The sequence below is a fragment of the Lutra lutra genome, chromosome 1 (assembly GCF_902655055.1).
Source record: "Lutra lutra chromosome 1, mLutLut1.2, whole genome shotgun sequence".
In the NCBI taxonomy this organism is placed as follows: Eukaryota; Metazoa; Chordata; class Mammalia; order Carnivora; family Mustelidae; genus Lutra; species Lutra lutra.
The window spans coordinates 67,093,296-67,120,742 of record NC_062278.1 but is presented as its reverse complement, the minus strand read 5'-3'; the positions used below and the strand labels follow the sequence as shown (position 1 = coordinate 67,120,742).

At 36.9% G+C, this 27,447-nt stretch overlaps 1 protein-coding gene across 3 annotated transcripts in view; it reads left to right on the top strand.

The window, feature by feature from the left end:
• GSK3B (glycogen synthase kinase 3 beta) overlaps positions 1-25,755 on the top strand; it is a 222,505-nt gene extending 196,750 nt beyond the window's left edge. For all 3 annotated transcript variants that reach the window (XM_047725992.1, XM_047725979.1, XM_047725988.1), the window contains 2 exons: positions 8,280-8,378; positions 20,837-25,755. In XM_047725992.1, coding sequence (XP_047581948.1) covers positions 8,280-8,378; positions 20,837-20,904 — 167 coding nt within the window. In that variant the 3' untranslated portion in view covers positions 20,905-25,755. The remainder of the gene's footprint in view (positions 1-8,279; positions 8,379-20,836) is intronic.
• The last annotated feature ends 1,692 nt before the right edge of the window (positions 25,756-27,447 follow it).

Sequence of the window (27,447 nt, the reverse complement as noted above, 5' to 3'; positions counted from 1 at the left end):
AGGCTGGAAAAATTGGGAAATAGGTTGCTTTCTGTATTTAAATGTGAGTTTCCAGTTAATCCCACTACACATTCCCAATACCAGTTCTCTACCTAATTTGTATGAAATTTTACCAAGTAAAGTTACTTTAGCAAACATTGTCCCCCAAGGGCAGGACAAGTTGGGGGTTGAGCAAAAGTGAGTAAAGTTTATCAAAACATTAGTATGATTTAGTTTAAAGAGTTTACTGTTTTACTACTTAGCTGGGTTATCTGAGAGATTGGTAGCTTTGTGGGGAATATAGAGGAGTGGTGGCTTATTGGCTGGGCCTATTTAACTCTCTAATGAAAGTTAACATAGGATATGTGGGGCTGCCAGAGAGCACCATGCAAACTCGGGCAAATTGGATGTCTTGGGGTAAAGGGTAAGAATATCTGCACATGAGGAAAGCAGATGAAATAGTAAAGAGCTTCCACAAAGCAAATGGAAAAAAGGACCAAAATAGAGAAAACAAAAAAATAGGGAAAAAGGGGGTGCCTGGGTGGTGCAGTCGGTTCCACATCTGACTCTTGATTTCAGCTCAGGTCATGATCTCAGGGTCCTGGGATCCAACCCCCAAGTTAGGCTCCATGCTTAGCATAAAGCCTGCTTGAGATTCTCTCTCTCCCCTCTCCCTCTGCCCCTCCAACTTGTGCTGTCTCTCTCTCTCTCAAATAAATAAATAAAATCTTAAAAAAAAATAAAAGGTAGGAAAAGGATCAGAGAGGTTTTTAAAAGAGTGTAAGTGTATGTTACAGAATAGGAAGTGATGAAAATAGAATTGAGAATAAGTTGGGGGTGAACAATAAAAGCAAGTGTTCTAGAATCCCAGTTCATCAAAGGGTTATACTTCCTTCATTTGAAAGCAGTAGATTACTTATTTATAAAATTTATTGTATGGAATTAAAAACTTTTTAAGTTATTGTAAATCATTATTTATCATCATTAGGAGGTTCCATGATCTTTGTAGCAATGAATTTTAAACCAATTTTCCTGTTATAGAATAGTGATACACATAAATATGGTAAGCCACCTTCTTATCTGCCTTTCTATGTCCTGAGTATTTTCTTTCAGCCTGCCTCATCCTCAGCTACAACTAAAATGGCCACAGTGGGGACACCTGAGAGGCGCAGTGGGTTAAGCATCTGACACTTGATTTTGGCCCAGGTCATGATCTCAGGGTCATGAGATCAAGCTCTACATCAGACTCCACACTCAGTGTGGAGTCTGCTTGAGATTTTCTCTCGCTCGCTCTCTGTCTGTCCCTCCTCCTCCTCCTCCTCCTCCTCCTCCTCCTCTTCTTCTTCTTCTTCTTTTCCTCCTCCTCCTGCTCATGTTCTTTCTCTCTCTCTCTCTCCCTAAAACAAATAAATCCTTTAAAATTAATTAATTAATTAAATAGCTACAGTATTTCAGTGACCTGAGGTTATGATTCTTCTGATATTACTCTCAAGTTATTGTAAACCCTGAGTTGGGGTTTTTTGGTTTAGACCTATTATAATTTATAATAGCAAGGATAAATTTACATAAAATAGAAACTCTTGATTTATATGTAGGATATGAATCAAATCACAAAGTGAAACTCATAAACTGTTCTAATTTGCAGTGCCCCTCTGCTTTTTTTTTTAAAAAGGCTGAACTGTAAACTTTTTATGTGGCTATCCCTGTTTCCTTCTGTGTGTTCTTTTGAGTGAAAATGACTATAAAGGCCTTTATAGAACAATGGACTTGAGGAAATTTGTTTTAAACAAGTGGATTATTTTGGTAAATAAGAAGTGGAGTTGTTCATACTTATCAAGGGAGTTGATATCAAAATTATTCTTTAATATTTCATAAGTAATCTAGAAGAATAAATTTTCTAGGTAAGTAAGTTGTACTCTTCTAGGTCATAAAATGCTAAACCAACAGAAATACACTACAGGGAGAATGTAAGGAAATTCTTGAGTACACTAAAAGGAGGAAGATAAGTCTCTCAGTTCAGGTAACTAAAGAACTAATGACAAAAATGTTGACTGTATTCAAGATTTTAGGCTCTAAATTGTTAATTATTTATGAGAATTAATTGTCATTTTTCCCTGAGACTATTTTGTCCACTCTGTTTCTTTGACCTCAAACAATCACAAACTAGTATCTTAAAGTTCTGTGTGTGCTCTGGACAGATAGACTTCCAGGAAGACCAGACCACTGGTAGTATATGATGTATAACCAAGGTAATAAAGATATGCAGTATTGCATATGAAAGGAGGTAAGTAAGACCTAAAGTCTAGTTCTCAGTTTTTAACTAGTTGTAGATCTTGGTCCAGGTACTATCTCTGAGTTTCCTCCCTTTAAAAAAAAAGTGGAATAAAGAATATTCAAGGACACTTTCAGCTCCCAAATGCTGATTATAAAAATGAATTGACTTTAGAAAGATGAAGGAAAGAAGGGAGGGAGGGAACTAAACACCACAATAGGGTGAGTAAACAAACTCCATCTCCCAGGATTGAAAATATTAGCAGTCTTATTTTTAGATGCCTCAAAAGGTTATTAGCTAGATAAAATAATTCATAGTAATGCTACATTTATTATACTTCACCAAGAATGGATTGATTTTTATATTCTTACAATAATGTAAGGTTTTTAGGTTATTAAGGCCTATTCTTTTTAATCACCAGAACTTTTAATATACTAGCATTTTGCTAGATAACTTTCAAAATACATCACTTCTATAAATGTTGTATACAAATGCATTCAGACATTTTTGGGTGACTGGTATAAATTACGATGCTCCCTCTTGGGCAGTTCCAAGGTAAAGTAGACTTGGATTTGTGTAGATAATTTTGTAGTTCTCACATTAAACATCATTATAATCACCAAGAAACAATAGTGAGCCTTGTAATTATTTGTTTACTATTTGTCTTATCTAATTAATTTAGTTATTTAATTTTAACATTTAGTTAGAAACTTGGTCAGGGATTTTCTGGGCACTTTGAAATTGTTAGAAGAGGAGAGGAGCCATTAGGATAGGGCTGTTTATCTTTAAAAAAAAAAAAATCCAGATAAGCAATATTAGAATTCAGTAATATGTGAGATCAAGTTGCACATCCCAGCCTTTGAATTACTGCTCAAAAAAAGGGACATGCCATTGTGAAAATCGTCTGAACCTTTTTGTAGAGAAATAGTACTTATTATAGAGAGCCACTGGCAATTTTCATATGTAGATAGGAAGCCTGATAACACAAGTGAAGACCTCAAACTAATTGTAGAAGAAAGAGTAAATCTGCCTCTTTTAGGGACTCCTTTCTAGAGATCTGCAGGGTCAGTTTCAAAGCTAATGAAGAAGATGACTTTCTACCTGATGTCTGGTATTTTTTTACATCACCGTAAGAGAAGGTTTGGTAAACAAAGGGATTGATTTCTTCCCTCTAGTTTACACATTGATTGCTTCTGTCAAATTTATCCTCAGCTTTCCCACTATCCACAGTTTGAACAAACATATACCCTACGTAGCCACTGACTCACTGTTTCTATCCCCGTCCCCCCAGAAAAAACCAGGAAGGTTTCTTGTCTACCTCTTATCATTAAATTTAGGACTCATATATTTGGAAGAATAGAAACTTCAAGGAGTACTTAAGATTTTGTCAACTAGATTTATGTTTTGTTTTAATATTTTAAAAGATTGATTTATCAGGCAATCAGGTATGGTTAAATTCATTCAATTTATCTTTTCATGGGAATGTTTCTTCTTTCATTTACATTACAAACAATGGTGCAGCAAAATTCAGTTCAATGACTTTGGTCTGCCTTTTGGTTGATACCTATTTAGTTTTATTGATAACTTTTTAAATTCATTTGGCTTTTCTTTAAATAGTCCATTGAAATATTTAGTTATGGATCATGTAATGATTGATAATGCTATCAAAAGATTCTTGATAGTCCCTGATAAACTATATGTGGTTTTTGATGGCACAGTTTTATGGCATCTACAGTTAGTTAAAGAAACGTTTTGTTGTTGTTTTTTTAATTTTTTTATTTCTTTTCAGCGTAACAGTATTCATTGTTTTTGCACCACACCCAGTACTCCATGCAATCCGTGCCCTCTCTAATACCCACCACCTGGTTCCCCCAACCTCCCACCCCCCACCCCTTCAAAACCCTCAGATTGTTTTTCAGAGTCCATAGTCTCTCATGATTCACCTCCCCTTCTAATTTCCCTCAACTCCCTTCTCCTCTCCATCTCCCCTTGTCCTCCATGCTATTTGTTATGCTCCACAAATAAGTGAAACCATATGATAATTGACTCTCTCTGTTTGACTTATTTCACTCAGCATAATCTCTTCCAGTCCTGTCCATGTGGCTACAAAAACCATTGTTAACTTTTCTAAAACCTTCTGAATCTGTTGCCATGTTATTTTGAGCCATGTCTCTGAGATAAAGCATGGTCTGTCTTATTCTCCCTCTTCTCCAAAGCTAGGCCTACTTCAGTATTATGGACCTCATAATTCCCTTAATTATCTCCCTAATCTCAAGCCTCGCACATGTTTATTCAATAAATATTAGCTTTCTTTTTAGGGGTGCCTGGGTGGCTCAGTGGGTTAAAGCCTCTGCCCTCAGCTCAGGTCATGATCCCGGAGTCCTGGGATCCAGACCCTCATCCGGTTCTCTGCTCAGAGGGGAGCCTGCTTCCCCCTCTCTCTGCCTGCTGCTCTGTCTACTTGTGGTCTCTCTCTCTGTGTCCAATAAATAAATAAATAATCTTTTTTTTTTTAATTAGCTTTCTTTTTATTTTCAGTCTCTTCTACTATACTGCTTATTCTTTGTCTAAGAATACACCCACTCTCTCTGATCCTGAAAGGTTCTTTTGCTCTGCTGTTCCTGTCCTCTAAAATACCATCCTTTTTTATATTCTTATGCTCACTCTGCAGTTTGTATCCACATTCATTGTCTCAGTTTCCTTACTGCTCACTGTCCTGGATAGACGGGGAGACTGGGAGTGGGTAGTAATTATCATGAGCAAAAAATCATTTCACCCATTTTGTGCCAGCCCCATAGTCTGTCCCCACAAAAGGGACAGACTTTAGTGTAGAGAACAGGACTATAACAAAGTATAAGGAGGCTTCCTCTTTCATACAGGCAAAAGTTATGACAACAACCTCTCTGAAGTAGAGGAAAGCTGATGGAAAACAGTGAACCTCAAGGAATTCCTGTAGTTAAGGAAGAGAACAGTGAGTTATAGAGATTGGGGAGGTGGTTAGAATTTCTTAAGTTTTAGAATGTTAGATTCAAACAAATTTGCAAAAGCCCTCCCCTCCACCCAAAGACTACTTATTGACTCTAGATTAAGAATCTAGTTCTTTTAGTTATTTTGTGGACTTTACTTACTCTTCTCTTTGTCTTTGGATATGGCAAAACCTCCAGGATCCATAGCTTCTCCTTTACTTGCCTCTTATTTTCTTAACTTTTCTCCTTTCCTTTCGTTAGTTACCCCTCTTTCCCTACTCAAAACCAAAATGGCTATCTCCTCCCTAAGGAAAAAGAGGTTCCTTTTTTTCAAGCCCTGCCCCTGTGTATGTGACATCCACAAAATGTCACATAAAACCACCATGCCCCCTCCACTGGGCAAACAGATACATAGAAAGATGGATGATCTGATAAAAGAGAGTAAATAAATGGGAGAAAGTGGGCAACATGGGCCACATGTGACGATATTCAGTTTATTTTAAAGATTATCTTAAAAGTGGCTTTGTCAGAATGTCTTATCTTAAAATCTCTGGTCATCTTTTCCTTTTTTAGATTTTCTTTTAGATGTTGGGCACTTGGTCATAGAGATCTTTTAATTTAAAAGTGCTCGTATCCTAGGGACACCTGGGTGGCTCGGTGGGTTGAGCCTCTGCCTTTGGCTCCGGTTGTGATCGCAGGGTCCTGGGATTGGGTCCTGCGACAGGCTCTCTGCTCAGCAGGGAACCTGCTTCCCCCTCTCTCTCTGCCTGCTTGTGATCTCTCTCTCTCTGTCAAATGAATAAATTAAATCTTTAAAAAAAAAAAAAAGTGCTTGTATCCTGAATAGGTTGAATGCCTTTCTTGTTAGCTTATTTGTCTTTCCATTTTCAATTTCTGTTGATCAAAGACAGTTATCTTTTTCTCTGTCCTGAGACCTACTACATGAAACACACTTTTCTTGCTCAGTATTGATGGGTGGATGGGAGTATGGATGAATGGATAGATGAATTTTAAAGAAGCCTTTTTAGCAGATTTTAATTGTAAATGGGATGGTGAATCTTCCTTTTTATGTTAATGAAGAGTAACTACCACATCCATTAATTTTATTCTAGAACTGTAAGAGTCATCAGCCATGGTAATAGGGATTCTCTTGCTTTGCTAGGTATAAGATTATAGGTTGAAATAGGACTAATGTGAAATAAAACACCCTAGGATCTTCCTGTTCCTCAGTGACAACAAATACAGCTACTAAAGCTGATTTTGGGAAAACAGCATCTCTTCAAACCTGATCAGTAGAGTAGTGGTTTTCCAACTGTCTTCCATCTATTAATTTGAGAAGCTGCCCTACATCTTCTCACTTAAGCAGAAAGAGTCTTCTTTCAGTTTTAGGCTTTTGCTCCCATTCATCTTTCACAAATCTTGGCATCAGCTTGCTGGTTGTTTTTTGTTTTGTTTTGTTTTGTTTTTTAATCAGAATCTGGTATCATTTAGTACAAATTTTAGATATTTAGATGCCAATTTGAATAAGTCAGTAATGGAGCTTTACAACAGAAAATATTTTTATTTTTTTAAATTTGTTTTTAAAGATTTTATTTATTTATTTGAGACAGAGCAGGAGGAGCAGAGAGAGAGGGAAAAGCAGACTCTGTGCTGAGTGTGGAGCCCAGTGCGGGGCTCCATCTCATAACCATGAGATCATGACTTGATTTGAAATCAGGAGTTGGACACCCAACTGACTGAGCCACCCAGGCACCCTCAGAAAACATTTTAAACTATAGTATTAAAACACTGTTTTCTTTGCTAGGGTCTCATGGGGAGAGATGAATCAGGAGTGACTGCTGAAAGGTTTCCCTTTTGAGTAATGGCAGTGCTTTGAAACTAGACAGAGGTGTTGAATGGTTATACAACATTGTGAATGTATGAAATGCCACTGACCTGTGCACTTTAAAATGGTTAATTCAGGGGTTCCTGGGTAGCTCAGTCATAAATGTCTGCCTTCAGCTCAGGTCCTGATCCCAGGGTCCTGTGATCGAGCCCCGTGTTAAGCTCCCTGCTCCGTGGGAAGCTTGCTTCTCCCTCTCACACTCCCCCTGCTTGTGTTCCCTCTTTCGCTGCCTCTCTCTCTGTCAAATAAATAAAATAAAATAAAATAAAATCTTTAAAATCTTTAGTTTTATGTTATGCAAATTTAAGATTGTACTATTTAATTTTTTTTATTCCATGCCATATCTGTGAATTGTCAAAATGTATGCTTTAGCTCAGAGAATAATGTCTTCCTGTAGCTAGTATGGTTGTGTAATTATTCCTTCAAATTACAACACTTACTAGAGTGAAAATGAAAGCCACTGGGTAAATGCTCGAATTACAAAAATTAACAGTTATCCTTGGAGGACCAGGAGAACGGTCACATTACCTAAAGCTAACACCAGAGACTTGTATGTAAAAGTTCACCACACTCTATCTGTCTACATCACTAGATCCAATATCATCGTAAATTATTTCTTGAGACTTACATATAGGACTTGATTCTTTGAAGAAAGCCACTCTGTATAGAATTGATAGAAACTTCCACATGCTGGTAAAAAGCCTATTTCAAAGTAACAATCTTACTGAGTTAGAAAGCAAAATAGAATGGAATAAAAGCATTCTTATTTTTAATAAAGCAATGAAATTTTAACAGGTAGGTTGGTCCATGCATGCAGTATGGTGCCTACACACACATACATACACAGCATATTTAAATTAATGAAAGATGGAAATATATCTTAGTAATATACTTATTCTCAAACTTTTGGCCAGTGTAGTTCCCCAGGCTCCCTTTAATTCTCAGACATATTCTAATTTTAGCAGATAGTGCCTTAGTTATATGTACAACATTTCTGTGAACTTTCTCTGTAAATTGATTATTAGCTCATTGATTTAGTTTTAGACATACTTTTATCATGTCTTTTTTTCTTTTAAGCCAATGTTTTAATGTACTTTATGTTTGTTGTTACCAATAAAAGTAGTTTCACATACAGAGTTAAGAATGGGCTCTAATATGTGTCTTACCTTTTCTTTAGAACTGTCAAGTAATCCACCTCTAGCTACCATCCTTATTCCTCCTCATGCTCGGATTCAAGCAGCTGCTTCAACCCCTACAAATGCCACAGCAGCCTCAGGTGAGAACATAAGTGTCTTCTCTAAAAACATTCTATTTTTTTTAAAAAGATAATGATTACCTCCATTTTATTTCATGTGATGTATGTGAACATTTAATACCCTCCAAATTTCAAAAACATAGCACAGCCAAATGAATAAATGTGAATAAAATGTTGCTTTATTTCCAAAAAAGCACAAAAGGACCCCATAAATTCTTTATATAAATTATAAATATCTTACTATAATGTTAAATTCTGTCCTCTTAGTTACCTTTAAAGTCATGCTTTCTGTATAATTTCTTGATAAATATACATTAGATGAGATGCCCATAGCAGAAAGCAATCTGTACAAATGTAATATTATTGAAGATATTTTACTTCAGTTTCATCATTCTGAGTATGTATGCTGGAGAGGCAAACTTTCAACAAGTATAAATAAAATACAGATTGGTATAATTTGAGCATTTGAAAGGACTAAAACTAATGCAAATACATTTAAGATTTAGATCAGTATATGACTATATCTTGTCTATCTTTTAAAAAAAAAAAAATGCCTTCATGGTCTCCCAGGTTAGAGCTCTGGTATACTGATCTCTTAGCCAGCTAATGGGGCCTTATTTAGTAGAATTGCAGATATTCTGAAAATATCCAACTTTTGAATGAATTTAAAAGTTCTTTAAAGAATCACTGGATGCTGTTTAAATTAAGTAAGAAATACAATAACACAATTGGGCTCAGAATTTGGTGCACTTTTTTATCCCCCTCTAAAAAGCAAATGTCAGGAGCTGACTCTGTTTTCATTAAATCATCTAATACATTGAACTGAGTTGGATCAGACATATTTTTGCCTAAGGGCATTGATGCTGCACGAGATAAAATCTTTCATTATTAGTTCTTGCAATTTCACAATAAGGTCATAATCCATCTCCTGTTGTCTGGCACACAGTTGTTTGTTTCTGTGCAAAAGTTTTTTAGAGCATTGCTAATAAAGCTGAGAAACGTTTGTAGTCCATGGCCTACATTCGTTCCAGAAAAAGTCTGGAAAGAAAAGTTTCTTTTCTAGTTCTAGTTCCATCAGCACATGCTACTTTGAGAAAGTCATTTGAACTTTATTAGTTTTAATATGTCTTACTAGTTTTCTCGATCTGTAAAATGCGTGGCATTGCTCTCCTAGAATAATGTAAAAATAAAATAATGTGCTGAATTGTGGTTTAAATTTTTAAATATAAGAATTTTAAAACTATGACCAATTTATTTAGAAGAAAGATAGAGTTGCTTTTGTGAGCTATTAATAAACCTAATAAATCCCTAACCCAAGTTAGATTTTATATGACATTGTTTGTTCGAAGCATGAAATAGCCCCTAACCCTGAACTAATGCAATTACTTTTTGAGCTTATTCCAGGAGTTTTATTAGAATTGCTTTAGAGTATGAGTAAAAATGAAGTTAGAAATACAATAGCACCAATTATGATTGGTGAGTTTTGGGTAATTTTAAATGATTTTCTTTAGTGTGAGATACTAAACAAGTTAAAGTAGGTTTTTTGGGCATTGCCTAGTATAACCTGATTTTTATGTGGCTTCAATACAAGTTACAGCAGACCCCCCAAAATATTTCATTGCTATATATATATTCTTAAAGCCATTTATATCACATTTCGACATACATATGCAAAATGATTGGACTCTGATCCTGAGAGTTTACTTCAAAGTTGAAGTACATAAGAGTATAAGGAATTTAATAGAGGAATAGTAGGCTGAGGCTAAGGACAGACTTAATTAGTTGAGAAAAATGCCTGCCTTGAGTATCTTGATAGTTACCAAAGAGGATATCAGATACTGCTTTGAGCTTCCTAGTGGCTAAATAAAGGAATGTTACATGTTAAAATTTGTTCATTGTTCATTAGATTAACACCCTGATGGCTTAGGAGAAACAAAATGTTTCTGGGCCTGCTGTTTGAGAAGTATTTCTCCCTTGGGGCCTCAAATTTGTTACTGTAAGAGATAGATTAAATGAAGTTCCCTTTACCATTCCAACAGTAAATGTAATAATGAGCCTCATATGGATACTTTTTTAAGTGCCCCTTGGTGTGAGTCTGTGGCAAGACACCACATTATGGTCAGGGGAAAAGTTTTCTTTGGGGCCAAAGTAGTGAGAACCAAGCATGTTACCAAACATATCTCAGGAAATGCTGATCTAGATGAAGGACTTGATCGTGTGACATTGATGGCTATCTATATTTAAATAAATATGTATGTATGGGTATATATATTTTTTTAATAAGAATTTGGCAGTGTGGGTTATATTCTTTAATAAGACCTTAAAATATTTATGCTCTTGTTATCTCTCTTGGCTTCAGTTTCCTTATCCATAAAACAGGAATAATAAATACCCGCTATATAGACTTGTAAGAAGTAAGATGTAATGTGTACAAGGTACTTAGCTGGTGTTATGCTCAGAGTTCAGAAAGTGACTGCAAGTGAATTGATTAAGACCTGTTGGAAGGCATTATTATATAGAACAAGAACTATCATAGTTCATGCTTTTTAGTTCACTAATCCCACTTCAGAAATCTTCAGGATACTTCTAACAGAAGACAGAAAGCTACCATGTACAGAGGTAGAAATAGGAATAATTATATAATAACAAAAAGGAGATCCAGTCTGATCTGACTGGTCAACAGGAAGAAATTGTTTTGATACATTATAAAATCTCCATCTTTATATAATCACAAAAATATCAGTTATGTAGCTTATAGACATTTGTAAAAATCTTCACCAGATCTTATGTGGCATGTTGGTAACTGCCAAAATGAATGTTTGCGTGTGGATAGGGACAAGATAAAAATATACAAAAATTGAAACAGTTGTGTTATATTAGTGGGTATGGATTCTGATTTTTTTTCTCTCAAAAATTCTCATAGTCTTTCTAAATTGTTTTTAAAAAGTACCTCAGTATCAGGAGGCATTATAGTTGATCATGGCTCTGATGAGAAACTTTTGAAATTATATATACTATTCTTAATAGTCCATAAAGTATAATTTTATATATGTGTAATATATAATTATAGTATATAACCTTAGTATATATAATATATAATTTTAACATATACATGTTTTTATATATGTAAATTCTTATTTTCTCCATGACATCCTCTCATTTACTCCATTTGGGAGACCATTTGTCTAAACTATTTAGAAAAATAAATCTTGAGAAATTATAGTTTTACTGTTCAAATATAAAGCACTTTAGAGATTCCTGTAGTCCAATGCCATGTCAATTAAGTGTGAGATATGGTAGAGAATTTCAGCTAGAGCAGTTTTCTCTATCTTTATATATCAGTCTTCTGAGTAGGGTTTCCTTCAGTGCAGTGATCATGCTATTAAATTTAAAAAACACTGATTTCCACTCATGTTCTTACTATCTGCTAAGAAGAAGCCATCTCTCCCATGCTTCTGTATATCAGTAACTGGAAGCTCATTACTACAAAAATAAGCACATTCCATCTTTGTATCATTCTGTTAGAAAGTTTATCCTTATTTCACCCTGAAATTTGTCCTCCTATACTTTCTTCTTCTCAGTGATCCTATTCTTGGGTTACACACAAAGGTCCTCAAATTTTAATGATGGCTAACTGCCTTCCATATTAGTGAGGGTTTCAAATCCTAATCCTGAATATATTCTAAGTGTCAGGTTGTTGGGTTTTCTATACAATTATATATCACCTACACATTTCATAAACATAACAGTTTTTTGCCACTGTTAAGCAGCTAATAAAACATAACAAACAGTATAAGGCAGGGCCTCCTTAGAGATGTTTTTGCCTTTTCTCAAATTACTGATAAAATAAGTTAAATGGTACTAAAAGCAAGACTTGCTAGAGATTATTCTTCTGGGGGTTTCTGAATGATTGTTTACCCCTCTTGTTGTTTACTTAGCTATAGACCAACCTTACAGTATTCATTTTAATGATGTTTTGGAAAACTTTGTAAAATGCTTTGTTGTTGTCAAAAAAAATTTTAAGAAAGTTTTCCATCCTTAAGGTATCACTATCAAGAATGGAAATCAGACTTTTTTTTTTTTTAAGACTTAGGGAGATTTCTAATGTCTGCTGTTTGTCCACTGTGAGTTTCTATAATCCATTTTAGAATTTGTTTCTTGGACTTTAGATTCTGGATTTAAAGACATTTAAAATGTGTAGATTGCCCTCACCTTTCTTGGGCTGCATTTTGTTTATTAGGATTTTTGTTATATCCTTTCCAGGTTGAAAACCCTTCTAACAGAAAAGGGAATCATGATAGGAGTTGGACAAGGTCTGTTTTCTCTTTTTACCTGGTCAGGGGGTTTTATTTTTTTTTGACCTTGCTTTGAATACCTTATGCTGTTTATTTAAACCAAATCTGACCTGTTATTATAGGTTCACATTGTTATTTTCTATTCTTCCTTGAATGTGTTCCCTTCTTCTTAAAGTTACCTGTATTTAAAATGAGTTCATCAGAGAAAACCCTTTTAGTTGACTTCTTTGGTTCTTCTCCCTTTATTTTGCATTGAGATTATTTGCAATTGCTTGGTCAGAGTTTTGTTTTTTTCTAATTTTCTACTTCTTGTCAGTTTTGAGCTCCTTTTGAAGACTATAGCTGTAAAATAAAACCTATTATTCCCTGAATTTTTTGAAATCCATTTTACTGAGGTCATGGCTCAGATTTAGCCAGGGCCCATGGTTCCCTTTACATACTATTACTTCAGAATTCCTGTCATCTACATCACCAGCCAGTTATTTCTAGTTGGGCAGAATTAAACCCAGAATAATTTATCCCATTGTTTGTTTGTTTCTACTAATTTTGAGAGTTGAAATGTTAGACAAATTAAGCCCATGGATCAAATACTTTCTAAAATCATAGTTACCATCCTTTCATCCCCTCCCCAAGTACTATTATCCTTTGCCTCTTTGCCAATGTACAGTGTGCTTTGGGAAAGCTATATCCATATCTTGTCTAGTTTTATCATCATCAGGGTATTGCCCTCAAGTGTTCCTTTTCCCAACCCTTTCATTCTGTTGTCTCTTTATCTTAACCCAAATATATATGGAATTTCTAAAAATACGTAGCTTTTAAAAATATGGGAATTTTTTTCTGTTAAAAAATAATATATAGTTATTTTAGAAAATAAAAGTCTTCCGTATTCTCAATTCCAAAGATAATGAAAGGTAACGTCATTTTATATTTTAGTCTGTGTATGAATGGGCAAAGAGAGATGCCTTCTTTTTTTTTTTTTTTTTTTTAAATGGGCCCTGCTATTCAAGGGATGGGGGTATATAACTGTGTATCCTAAGCCTGTATCATAATTTATTTGACTTGATTTCTTATTCTTAGACATTTGTATTATATCTCAGTGCTTAGAAGTATAATTGCCAAGTCAAAAGATAATAAATTTTTTAAGATTTTGATATATATCAAAATGCCTACCAAAAAGCTTATCCCAGATTATACTGCCTGCTTGCACGTATTTTTCCATTTCTCCCATTACCTTAACATTAGGCAGCCCAGAGTAGGGTGGGGAAGGTGCTGCATGCATGTGTGCACATATGTTTTTAGGTATTACCAACTTGGTAGCCAAAGAATGTGGGTGTCTTTTTTGGCTTCTTTTGGTTTTCTGTGTAAAGCTACACAGAAAACCAGTCAAGCCTGCTTAGTCATTATTTTCCTCAGAGCGTCGTTAAGTATCACTTCAAGGAAATTGTTTCTTTTTATTCAAAACATGTTTTCTCCTATTGAGTCAAAAATTTTACCTTAATTTCTCCCCCTCCAAAAGTAATGTAAAATCATCTTAAGTTGAGAAATGTTGTATGAAACATTCTTCTAGATGTTCTTCAAATGTTCCTCAGTTCCTTGCCTGAAGTCACCTATTGATACTCATATTCCTTTTCTCATTCTTTGTTCCAAATTAGATCTTTTAACCTAAAAGGCGAAAATGTTTCCTGTGTTCTCACGGCCTTCAGTTACCTACCCTGAACAACCAACCCTCCTAATTAAAATGTGCTCTACCCCTGAGCCCAGAGTGTCTAAGATCTCTCTGCTGCTGGCAGATAAGATATAAGGTCTTATTGACAGGCCCTCCAACTTTGTTAGTTTTTTGGTTGGCTCACTGGCATCTGAATTGCAGTCATGTTTTTGAAATGAGTGAAGCCACTCTGGTGTCTTGTGTCACACCTTTTCCTCAGAAAAATGAAGAAAGAGAGGTAATAATACTTTGCTGAGGAGGGGTTACCCCCCTCGTTATTATACACCCCAAATTGTCAAAGTCATAGTAGACATTATAAAGAGAAAAACGAAAATTGAGTCCTTCCCTTTATACTTTATATTTTTATTTCACTAATGTAGATTATGATTTCAATTTAAATGTAAGTTTAGAGTGTACATTTGATTCTCTGTGAAAAATGGTCTTTTTTGTTCCTGTGTCAGTTAGTAACACTAACACCTGAAATATAGTTGTTGTTTTTTTTTTTTTTTAATTTTATTTATTTGACAGAGAGAGAGAGAGATCAGAGGTAGGCAGAGAAAGAGGGGGAAGCAGGCTCCCCGCTGAGCAGAGAGCCCGATGAGGGGCTCGATCCCAGAACCCTGAGATCATGACCTGAGCCGAAGGCAGAGGCTTAACTCACTGAGCCACCCAGGTGCCCCTGAAACATAGTTTTTTAATAAAGATATTTCCACATGGAACAGCTTGAATAGGAACTTTCTGAGTATAAATTTTATCTTTTAGAAAAGTTGACCTGTCATGAGACATTTGTAACTATTATAGAATGAGATAGTAGTAAATAGAAACACGTGAAATGGGCTCAGAGAGCATAAAGGAAATAAGGAAATAAAAGTGTACTTAAAGTTAACCAAACATACTTATAAAGTACATATAAAATATGAAAAGAATTTGATATTTGAAATATGTGCTTTTGCTAATCTGCCAATGATAAAAAATATTAAGGATTTTGTAGCTTTTGAGAACTTGAAATGTATTTATGATAAATAGGGAACGAAGTTTTTATTTTTACTTAATTTCAGTTAAATTAAGTAACCATATATAGTTAGCAGCCACCCTATAAGAGAGTACAGATAGAACATTTCAGGCCAGTGAAAACTTGTATCACTTAAAAGGCTTTATCTTTTAGGTAGATCCATAGTTGCAGAACACTGATTCATGGTGGCAGAACATTTGGAATCCCAGACTCCTATGTTACTCCCTATGCTTTCCTCCCAACCTGTTTTCTTATTTGCTGCTCTCTTTTTATTTAAACACTTTGGCAACAGTTTATAAATGTGGGGTCTTCCATTCACTTTCCTTCCCTCCCCGTTGGCACATTTGATTAAACACGTTTGGAGGGAGAATGGACAGGAGTTGCTGATGCATTAGATGTAGGGAGTAGGGAAAGGAAAGAATCATGGTGACAACTTTTGGTTTATGACCTGAGCAACTAGGTGGGGCATTTTCCTCACTATTGAGACAGCAGCTCAATAAATCCATGACTCACTTATCTAGCAACTCTTAGAGATCTCTGAGAATATAGGAGGGGAGGTGGGGGACCAACTATGGGTCCAATCCTAGAAAAATATATGTGTATCATATATGGAATTTTACACATAAAAATTTGATCTAGGATAAAAGTTACAGCCTCATGGATTCTATTGGGAACCTGATACCTTAGGGGGCATCACCCTTAGCTTCGCTATGGGGTTGCCCCACTTGTCATTTTTATATCTGAAGTCACACAGAATAAAATTGGTTTCATTAAATACATGTACAAATTCCCTTTGCCATATCCAGCACAAAAGCCATAGAACCATAGACTCTATTTAGAATTAGGGAAAAACAAGTGATCATCTGATGCAATTTTCCTTGTCTTTTGTATATTTTATTAGGAGCGGACATACATATCTTGTAGAGGGACTAGGTCAGGGATGCTCTCATGGGCTTGTGGGCAGAAATTTTACCTGGCATTTAACTTATTTGACCTGCATGTATGTTCAAGATACCCCAAAATTTAGCAGCCTAAAACAAGAATAAACATTTATTATCTCACATAGTTTACGTGGGCCAGGAATTCAGAAGCAGCCTAGCTGGATAGTTCTGGGTCAGGGTCTTTTATGAGGTTGTAGTCAAATGTCAGCTAGGGCTGCAGACATTGGAATGCTTACCTGGGGCTAGAAGATGTACTTCCAGGATGACTCATTTATGTGCTTAGCAAATCAGTCCCGGCTGCGAGAGGCGTCAGTCCCTTAACCATTTTGTACCAACTCTTCATAAGGCCACTTAAGTGTCTCACATTGTTGCAGCTGGTTTTCCATAGACCAACTGATCCAAGAAAGAGGGCAAGGTAGAAGCCACAGTATCTTTTATGTCCTAACTCTGAAAGTCATACACCATTGTCTCTGCAAATATCCTTTTGGTTACATAGGTCAGCCCTATTTTGGGGGGAAGGGACTACATTAGGTTATAAACACCCAGAAGACATGACTCATTGGGGCCATCTTGGAAGGGGGCTACCAAGTGTGTAAGAATGATCTTAATACCTCTGTCCCTCAAAGCTGATCATTCTCTCTATTCCTCAAGTCCTTCTTTGGTTGCTTGGTTGTTTGGTTCTGAAGTAGCATCAGAAGGATGGTAAGGGACATTGGTTTCTAGGAAGCCCGAAATAATCACCTCTGTATTTGTTTCCAAAACACTTTTATCTTTGCATACCCTATACAGACTAAGAATTAGGAAATAAAATAACTGTACTTTTAATTCTTATTATAAATTCCCAGATCTGTTCTAATGTAGTAACCCTTTTAGATAATAGAAATAGGCTTCTAGAAATCATAGTGGATTATGTAGGAGTTAGGTCTGAATGAAAGTCCCCTTAGGTTCTTTTCTTCCTTTGCTGGGAAATCTTTTCTGCTGTCCCTTGTAGTACCCATAAAGGCCATCATTCTCTTCCTCTAATACCTCTGTGCTTATTTCTCCCATTTGCAAAATGGGGGCAATAATTGTACCTATTTCTTGGGTGTGTACCTGCAATGTACATAGTATGATGTCTGGTACATTGGTAAGCATTCAAATGATAACAGTTGCTGGCACTGACATTATGGTGGTGATGATGATTATTATAGTCACACTAAACTGTACAGTTTATGTATTGTTGGATGTCTCTTTTGCCTTTCCACTTACTGAACAATTTCTATACCCAGGTACTGTGCTGAGATCTTCCTAGGCCTTATTTCATAGACAGGTGTTAGTATCTCCCTTTTACAGATGAGGAAATTGAGGAATAAAGAGGTTAAATAATTTGTTCTATTGTCACAAAGCTGTTACGTAGTACATAGCTATTAAGTGGTACAGCTGGGTCTCATTCTCAGTGTTTGTGGAGCTGGACGAGATTGAAGAAAGATGTATCACTGTGAATTTCAGGATAGCATCTCAGGACTAAAAACGAGACTGTACGGTCTTTGGTTATTCATAGTTGAATTGGATGCTTTATAATCAAAAGTTGTTAGCTGTCCTTAAAACCATAACGCCAGGAAGCCTCACTTTTACCAGTATGAATGTGAAAAGGGAATGTTGGAGACAGGAGCAAAATGAATTGTGGTGCTTTTAAGGAGTTTCTTTTTTTTTTATTTGACAGACAGCACAAGTAGGCAGAGAGGCAGGCAGAGAGAGAGGAGGAAGCAGGCTCCCTGCTGAGCAGAGAGCCTCATGCGGGACTCGATCCCAGAATCCTGGGTTCACAACCTGAGCCGAAGGCAGAGGCTTAACTCACTGAGCCACCCAGGTGCCCTTTTAAGGAGTTTCTGTTTAAATATTTGAGAATAAATGTTAAAGAAATTACTAAACATCCAAATCCAGTGACAGTTTTTAATTAATGAGCATTTTTATTGTAAAAAGGCCATATTAACTCAACTATGTAAAATAAGCTTACAGAATTGGCAGTAGGAGCAAAGTAAGTATGTACCAAGAAGAACTTAAAAAAATGTAGTTTTATTCAGTTAGTAAGCCTGGTGTTCTGTGAGAGCTACTCTTGAGGTTGTAGAACTTTCCATTTTCTTTGTTGTATTTCTCCTCCCTGTACTTTGCCTCTGAAAAACATCTTTCTGTTCTTTTTCTCACAAAGGATGTATGTAATTTGATTTTAAATGTAATTTGTTGCAGCAGGCAAAGGTTATTTGTTTTTGTTTGATGAATGAATACAGTGCCGTGACTTTAGCTTTCAAGGATATTTATAATCAAAATATTTAGCTGTTAAAATTTTACTTAATAGAGGATATGGAGATAATTCAGAGAAAAAAATAATGAAATCATTAAATTACAAACCTGAGGAGACTATACATGTCTTTTCAAATTTTATTATTTAGAAGTTGAATTTGTTTCTTCAAATTCATACACACAATAGGATTTTGCTAGAGAGTAAATTAACATAATGAACTGGATGGCTACGTAAATGAACCTTAGTGGGTGTCCTCCAGTGTAGCTCATGCCTGTCATGGTCAAGCTGGTGAATTCCTCATGATTGGGAAATCTCTTAATTCTGGAAGACCAGAACATGAAAGTTTTACCTGTCCTCTTCACATACTAAAAAGAGAGAGAAGTGCTGTTTGATGATGATCACGCATAGGTTCTCAGTGTCCTCCAACTCATGGGAAATGCTACAGTAAGTTTGGATTTGTGAGGATCATTATCATTCTGAAATAGCTCTGCAGCCTTTCAGGCATTTGCTAGACTTGTTTTTAAGGCAGCCTGCGGGAGCGCCTGGGTGGCTCAGTAGGTTAAAGCAGCCTGTGCCTGAATTACAAAAATGATTGTTTTTCTTGAGAAATCCTTACAGGAACATGTGACCTGGACAGAAATTGATGTTCTCATTGATGACAGAATTTGGGTGATCATTGAAGAGTAAAATTCGCACTAGGAAGGGCATATCTAAGAAAGACCAGGAGTCATGACTGAAGTATTAGACATAGTTATGTAGTGATTATTGGAAAAGGCATGTACCTGCCTTCGAAGAAAGGTTCTGTGTTATATACCTTGCCACCTGTCCCATGTGCCATATAATGATTTAATATGACTCCATGCATGGACCCTGATCCTGTAACGTTTGCACTTATTTTCATGAAAACAGGACTAGAAGCAGCTATAAGTTTTTTGAAGGAAATTAAATGAATTAAACATAACCAGTCAAATTGAGAGATTTGACATTTCTTCCCCAAAGGCTGAGTTAAATGTATATAAGGGCAGATTATTTTGAGGGCAGGAAAATCAGGAATTTAGAAAAGATGTGTAGTTTTTATAGAGTGGCCATTGGAATGATAAACTGAACAGCTAATCCTTAAGTAAAGCATTCCTGTGTGTCCTCGGGGTCTTCTGTTTCTTGCTGTAATTAAAATTGAAACAAAAAAGATCCAAAGACAGATGTTACATTCAGCCATGACAGTTGTTTACTGTTCAAAGGATATAGGAGCATTTCAGTCTCTAGGGAGACAAAACTTCGGAACTTGTTTTTTTGGTGTCACCAGCTTTGATGGTCAAGGGCAGTATGACTTCTAGGAAGATGGCTCTTAGAAGTTATCCATCCCAGTCAAGCCACTTCTCTTCTTGCTCAGGGCTCAGTGTCAAGTGTTTGGGAGAAAATATGCCCAGTAGTATGTATTAGCAGTCACATGCACAATGCCACAGGGACACGGCTAGACGGGCAACTGAAACGGCAGTCTGTTGTCTGCCTGAGAGGCAGTGCTGGTCCAGATGCAGCTAAATGCCCACTTAAATGTTAATAGGTGCTGCGAAATAATGGTGGACCTTAAAAGGGGTGTAGGGGAGTTAAAGTTAAATATAAAATTAGACATATTTCCAACAGATGAGGTGAAGTAAGCTCTGTGCCAAGATATTTGACTGCAAGATGCTTCTTTGAATTGAAGAAGTGAATCAGTCCTGCAGTGGCTGTTCCTTTTTTGCTCATTATCTTCCATTTCTACAAATAGTGAAGAAGGACTATACTTAGAAAGTAAGCAACTGAGGTTGATTTACACATGGTGCTTCTACAGACCTCTCAGTGCTGACCCATGTTATGGTCAGTGCCTCCACCCGTTTTACCCACTTAAGCAGATGGCGAACTGTAACCTGCTTCAGAATGTTTAGCAAGTGTTCCCAGCTGTGCACTGTTCACTTATTTATTTTCAAGTGAGCCAGACTCCCAACTGAGTATTCATGCATGTACTGCTACTCGGACCCCAACTAACTCAAAGACACTTGTCTTTCCTGCACCAAACACCAGGCCAAGTCATGGACTCAGCTCTAAGCAGAAAGAAATTCAGATTTCATAGTATTGGCCATATTTAAACAACCTTTTCAGATACAGCTTGGAAGACCACACAGCTCAGTCCGCAGTTGAGGCAGTGTACTTTTCTCTTTGGGGTGTTAAAGCATTGCTCATGCTCTCTCTTGGGACTTTCAATTTGCAGATGCTAATGCCGGAGACCGTGGACAGACCAACAACGCCGCTTCTGCATCAGCTTCCAACTCCACCTGAACAGCCCCAAGCAGCCAGCAGCTGCACGGGAAAAACCACCAGTTACTTGAGTGTCACTCAGCAACACTGGTCACGTTTGGAAAGAAAATTAAAAAGAGAAAAAAACCTGTTCATTTTAGTGTTCAATTTTTTTATTATTATTGTTGTTCTTATTTAACCTTGTAAAATACCTATAAATACAAACCAATTTCATTGTATTCTCACTTTGAGGGAGATCCAGGGGGTGGGAGGGGATGTGGGGAGGGGAAAGCGGAGCACTAGAACACACAATCTCTCTCCCACGACAATCTTTTTTTATCAAAAGTCTGCTGTTGTATACTTTAAAAACAGGACTCCTGCCTCATGCCCCTTCCGCAAAAGAAGACAACTTTGTTCTGTGCTGAAGTTTTTTTGAACTTTGTTTTCTTTTAAAGTCAAGTGTAAGACTTTGGTATAGTGCACAGCTTGAAATTGGTTGGGAGCTTAGCAGGTGTAACTCAGTGGGGACTTCAATGTCACTTGTAAAATTAATCCATATCCTCGGGTATTTGAAGACTTGCCTTTGGCATGTTGGTGGCAGGTGTGGCAGACAAAAAAGAAAATGTGTATCATTTGTATGTAACCCAGGGAGGTCAATAAAGTTTGAAGATTCTTAATTGACTTGAAAAGGTTTTCTTTTGCTCTTTATCAGTGTTAGTGGTGAAGAAACTTAAATTGGAGGCTATCAAAGGAGGAGCATACATGCTCTGAGGGTGGATCTTTGTTTGCCTGACCAAAGGTTCTCTGCAAGTCTTAGTACAGTTTGAAACTAGTGACCAGAAGACTAAAAAGGATGTTGAGCCAGTCACTCTGGCTGCAGAGGTCAAAAGCTGATGAACCTGGAGGAAGGGACAGGTCAAGAGCAGATCTCACCACTGTGAATGAATTTGTCCACATTTGTTTCTAAAGTTGCTTCCCTTGGAAAGATACACTTGAGCGGACATTATAGTTAAATAATGTGAACTGTAACAGTCTACTGGTTTATTTTTCATATTTTTAATTACAAATTGAGCTTGCAGAAATTGCCACATTCTGCACATAGTTCTAATTTTAAATCCAAATCTAGAATCTGTATTTAATTTCAGCTTTTTTTTTAACCTCATGCTTTTAAAATTTTATTTATTGATGTATGTCAGATAGACCATTGTGGTTTTAGATGGTAGGAATATTAAGAACTACACATCAAAATGGTATAAACAGTCACGTGTACCTGCTGACTTTATAGGAAAGCTGATTATATAAATGTGTGTATGTATATATGTTATATATACATAGATTCAATACTGCCTTTTATTTTTGTTTTTGTCCACAGTATCAAAATCAACTGGTTGAAGCATGAGAAGAATGTTTCCCCCCACACCCAGCTAAGAGTTTCTGTTTCTGTTTTCTATGTGTATCAGTGAATAGTGTAAGACTCAGTTCCTGTTTTTGAAGAAAAAGCAATATTCCTTGGAAAGCAAAGAAGATTGAAGGATTATGTTTGCAGTGAGGAAATAGATTTTCACAACTAGTTTGTTTTATACTTTTAAGGTTGACATCTTTGTGGGCCTTATATACTCTAAAATGAACCTTAGTCACCTTGGTGCTTATGGGCCATTACTTGACCTATGAATCTTTAAGGCACAATCAGTTGTACTTTACATTTAAAGATCACTTGAGTGATGGCCACCTTTCCCTTCTACCCAGTCTTTCCCTACACACCTTCCAAGGTTAGTTGATAACTGTAGGGCGATAGAGCTGAGCCCTTGATCATGTGTAACCTCCCTTCACCTTCCTCATTGCCACCTTAGGTCGTGTTAGGGGTCTTGCCCTCCAGGTGATTCGGAAGTGGAGTCTCTTGGCAGCCCTCAACACAGGTCCCAGTACCCTGTCCTGCTTCTTTACCAAGTGTGTGCAACTCTCCAAGAGAGTCCTACTGCCTGCTGAAGTGAACCAGTACCCAGAAGGGCAACTGTGAGCCATCTTAGTTTTCACTCACTGTTTAGCTAAGCTCTTTGGCCACAAAAGGGGTTTCTCCAACCTCTGGTTATATCAGAGTTCGTGAGAAAGGAAACACACTCAGTCAAACCAAATCGAACAAATTGACTTCTACATTTCATAATGTGCTTTCTGAGAGCTAATTAAGTTTTGAAAGAAGTCTGAATCAAAGTATTTGGCCGGGTAATTCCTAAAGGGAATGCTTTGGTAGACCATTTTCAGAAAGGATTTATAAAGAAGCTGAACGGCAGGTCTATGTTAGAGAAAAGGACCTGCTTTCACGCCAAACTGCCCAGCCAAACATTTGGACACAGACACTACTTTGGACTTAGTGTATTTGCTAGAGTCCATAAAAATCTATGCTTGTTTTAGGAAACACCCCCCTTTGCCCCCATGAATGGGGTAAGAGAAAAAGAGAAAAGTCAGATGCTTTTCTCTCATTTCTGTATGTGTGTGTGTGAGGGCTGAGGTGCATGATTTTTCTTTCTCAAGGATCATGGTGGTATCACAGAACTCTTTTATACAAGTGAGATCCAGGTCTCTGAATATCTTTTGTAAATAATAATAATAATAATAAAAAGCTCCTCACCAAATTCAAGCTTGTACATTATATTTTCTTTCAATGTTTTTAAATTTAAGTTTTATTGTTTTGTATGTAAATATGTGGACCCAGGAACTGTTAATTAATGAGCAAAAAGTTACTGTTCAGGGCAGTGATTCTGTTTAATAATCAGACAAAATGTAGACGAGCTTTTTAAAGCCATATAGTTTTAACTCTGTACAGTAGGTGCCGGCCTGTATTATTGTAACAATAACTCTAGCAATGTATAGTGTATCTATATAGTTTGGAGTGCCTTCGCTTCCATGTGTTTGTTTTTGTTTTTGTTTTTCATTTCTCAAATTTTAATTGGTTTTTCTATCCATGTCTCCCTGTCCTATCCTTTTCCCTTTGAAATAATAACTCACTCCTAACAGTGTCTTTGCCCCTTCCACAGTTAATTTCAGTGATACCATGCTCAGGAGTGGAAAGAGGAAACCGTGTTCATGCTCTCACTGTGTTTAAGCCCTGCCTCTGTTTTGGTTCTGAGCAGCTGTTTCCTCCTCAGTCAGTAGCAGTGACTGGTTTCATTTCATAATTGGTCCACCCAGGGACTTTGTGTCATGCCAGGGAGCCCTAGAGCTGGAAGAGACCGAATAGATTTGAGTTTGCTCATCTCTTCCCCAAATTCCTTCCATGGGTCTTAGAAACAGCAAATTCCAGGAGCCTTCCATGCTCTCTCCCCCTTATCTACTTCCTTCCCAAATGAAAAAGAGAGAGTTGGTTTTTATAAATCCAAGTTGCTTAATAGTATCAGGTTCTGCTCCATCAGCGGTCCAAAATGCTCTAGTGCAACTACGAGCAGTTACTGCGCTGAGTGCCACCGTGCCGAGAGAGGACTGTCGTATTAACGAGGGAACTCAGCCCATCCCCTCCCTCCTGCCACCTCTCCCCTTGTTCAGTGGAATGTCATTTTCATTTCCTTCTTAAAAAATTTAATTCTTACTGTGTGCCCATCATGAAGGCCTTTTTTGAAAGAAAAAAATTAAAATTTGTTTTGCCTCCAAGTATTCCATATAAGATGTCTTGAGTAGAAGAAAAAACAAACTTTACCAAACCAAAGGTTGCTATTTTTGAAACATCGTGTGTTCATTCCAACAAGGCAGAAGACTGCACCTTCTTTCCAGTGACATGTTGTGTCTGTTTCTTAAGTCCTCTTAATTTTTAGACACATATTTTTGGTTTGTGTTTTAACAAAGCCTGCCTAACCAGTCATCTTGTCTGCACCAATGCAAAGGTTTCTGAGAGGACTGTTGTATTCTCTATCCCTGTGGATATAAAGACACTGGCATTTCATTTCTTTTTCCCTTTCCTTTTTAAGGGATTTAACTTTGGAATCTTCCAAAGGAAGCTTGGCCAATGCCAGATCCCCAGGAGTTTGGGGGTTTTTTTTCCTTTGTTTTAAACCAAAATTATATCTGATTTCTGTTGTTCATGTTAGTGATCATCTAATCACAGAGCCGAACACTTTCTCCCCTATATAGAAAAATAAAGTAAGCATGCTTTACAATAAAATCTGTCTTTTCTGGTAGAAACCTGAGCCACTGAAAAAAAAGACAACTAGAAGCAGAGTAGAGTCCCAGATTAAGGTCTACGTTTGAGAGGCTTTGAAAGTAATCCCTGGGGTTTGGATTATTTTCACAAGGGTTATGATGTTTTATTCAAGTTTGTTGCTCCGTTTTGCACCTCTGCAATAAAAGCAAAATGACAACCAGTACATAAGGGGTTAGCTTGACAAAGTAGACTTCCTTGTGTTCATTTTTAAGTTTTTTTTTTTCTTACTATATCTGTCTACAGGCAGATACAGATAGATGTATGAAAATGTGCTTGCCTGTAAAATTTGCATTTATAAATGTGTTGCCGATGGATCACTTGGGCCTGTACACATACCAATTAGCGTGACCACTTCCATCTTAAAAACAAATCTAAACAAAATTTATTATATATATATATATATATATATAAAGGACTGTGGGTTGTATACAAACTATTGCAAACACTTGTGCAAATCTGTCTTGATATAAAGGAAAAGCAAAAATCTGTATAACATTATTACTACTTGAATGCCTCTGTGACTGATTTTTTTTTTCATTTTAAATATAAACTTTTTTGTGAAAAGTATGCTCAATGTTTTTTTTTCCCTTTCCCCATTCCCTTGTAAATACATTTTGTTCTATGTGACTTGGTTTGGAAATAGTTAACTGGTACTGTAATTTGCATTAAATAAAAAGTAGGTTAGCCTGGAAATGAAATTAAAATTCACAAGTGTGTGGTCTTTATTTCAGTACCCACCCCTCTTTTCTTTACCCTGCCTATTTTGCTACTGAAATATGTAGTCACATCACCATCTCTGTTCCTCCAATTAGAGAAACATTGATCTTTGTTCTAAAATCAAGATAACACTAGTTCTCGTTCTTTAAATTATCGTATTCCATTGTATAGCCCCAAGAGGTGCAGCTTCCATCTTGGAAACCTTTGGATTTGATGTAGAGGAAGCTTTGCAGACTGCTTTGAAAAGAAAGAAAATGTCCTTGAAAGGGACAAATTTTTAAAACGTGTATAAGCTGCTGTCTTTGATTACTGTGTTCATGGTTTGGTGTAGCTGTATTTTCTTTTAACTTTCATCCCATTAGTAATGGTCTTTGGGAGTATTTGTAAAATATATGAACACCACAAACCGTGGGGCTGTACCTCCAGGTTACCAACACATGTTGTGTTTGAATCTGCTCATTTCCAATACTGGATGATGTATGTAAACATGTTATGTCTCTTAGTGCAAAAAGAAACATCATTTTTTTTTTTTTTAGGGTTGGCTCACTCTTGTCAGGCCTAATCTAAAGGCTAGATATGAAGTCATGTGACTGCTGCTTCAATAAAAACGAATTTATATTGGATAAAGTCTGCTCCTCTGTTTATTTTCTTATTTTACTTATTGTGGTGGTGGGGTTAGCTAATACTTGAAAAATAGTTAAACATGTTTACCAGTTGCAGGGGGTAAGGGGAAAGGAGGGAAAAATGCAAACCTAAAGATGGTACTTGTGGGATGATGGGCCTCCCGATGGCTTTGGCGTGTTTGTTTGGGATTCACTACTCTTCTATGTCCTGCCCTATTTGAGTTGGAATTGAGCACGATACCCTTTTAATTTAAAAGCCTGAAAGACTGCCCTCCAAAGAGTACCCACTAACCTGTCTTTCGGGTCACATTTCAGGAGAACAGTGGTAGTGGATGCCACTTTGTAGGTGTTCTAGAAACAGTAGTGAGGAAAGGCAGGGGTCAGGTTGCAGAGCTCTTCATGGAGAAGTTTGTGTAAGGAAGTGACCCAAAGTGATGATTCATCCTCCTCTGTTTCTCGGGTATAACATATTCTTCTGCTCACCAGCACTGTGGGCATGTTAAAGGAATGTGTCCGGAGGAAATAGAAGCTGCTGTGTAACACAGCATGGGGCCCACGAGTTGTCAGAAACTGGGAAGGGACGGTCAACCAAATGTCTTGTTTCTACTTACAGCCTCTTCTCCAGAAAGGAGAGGCCACCTCAGCCTTCCCACAAGAAAACTTGTTGATGTCAGTGCTTTAATTGGATCCTTAATGTCTGGGCCAGGTAGAGATTAGCTGCTGAGTGCCTCCGGCTAATGAGGGGGCCAGAAGGCAAGCAGTACTTTCTTAGAAGGGCTTTTCTCCTACCTTTGGAGATGGACTTCATCCTCACCTGAGACAAGACCTAGAAAATGAATAGCAGCCACAGGGATGCCTAGAAACTGACACTTAGTTCTGTTTCAAAGAAAGGCTCAGGAAAGGGAGTAATGGACATTAGCCATCCAAATGTTTGAGAGGAGCAAAGTGGAGTCTGGCTCCTAGCTCTGTAAAGTCAAGATCCACAAAGCTACTGAAGTATCCGTGTGAGCAGTTTGATGTATCTCACCTTGAATCTTACCTACACTTAGGCTACAA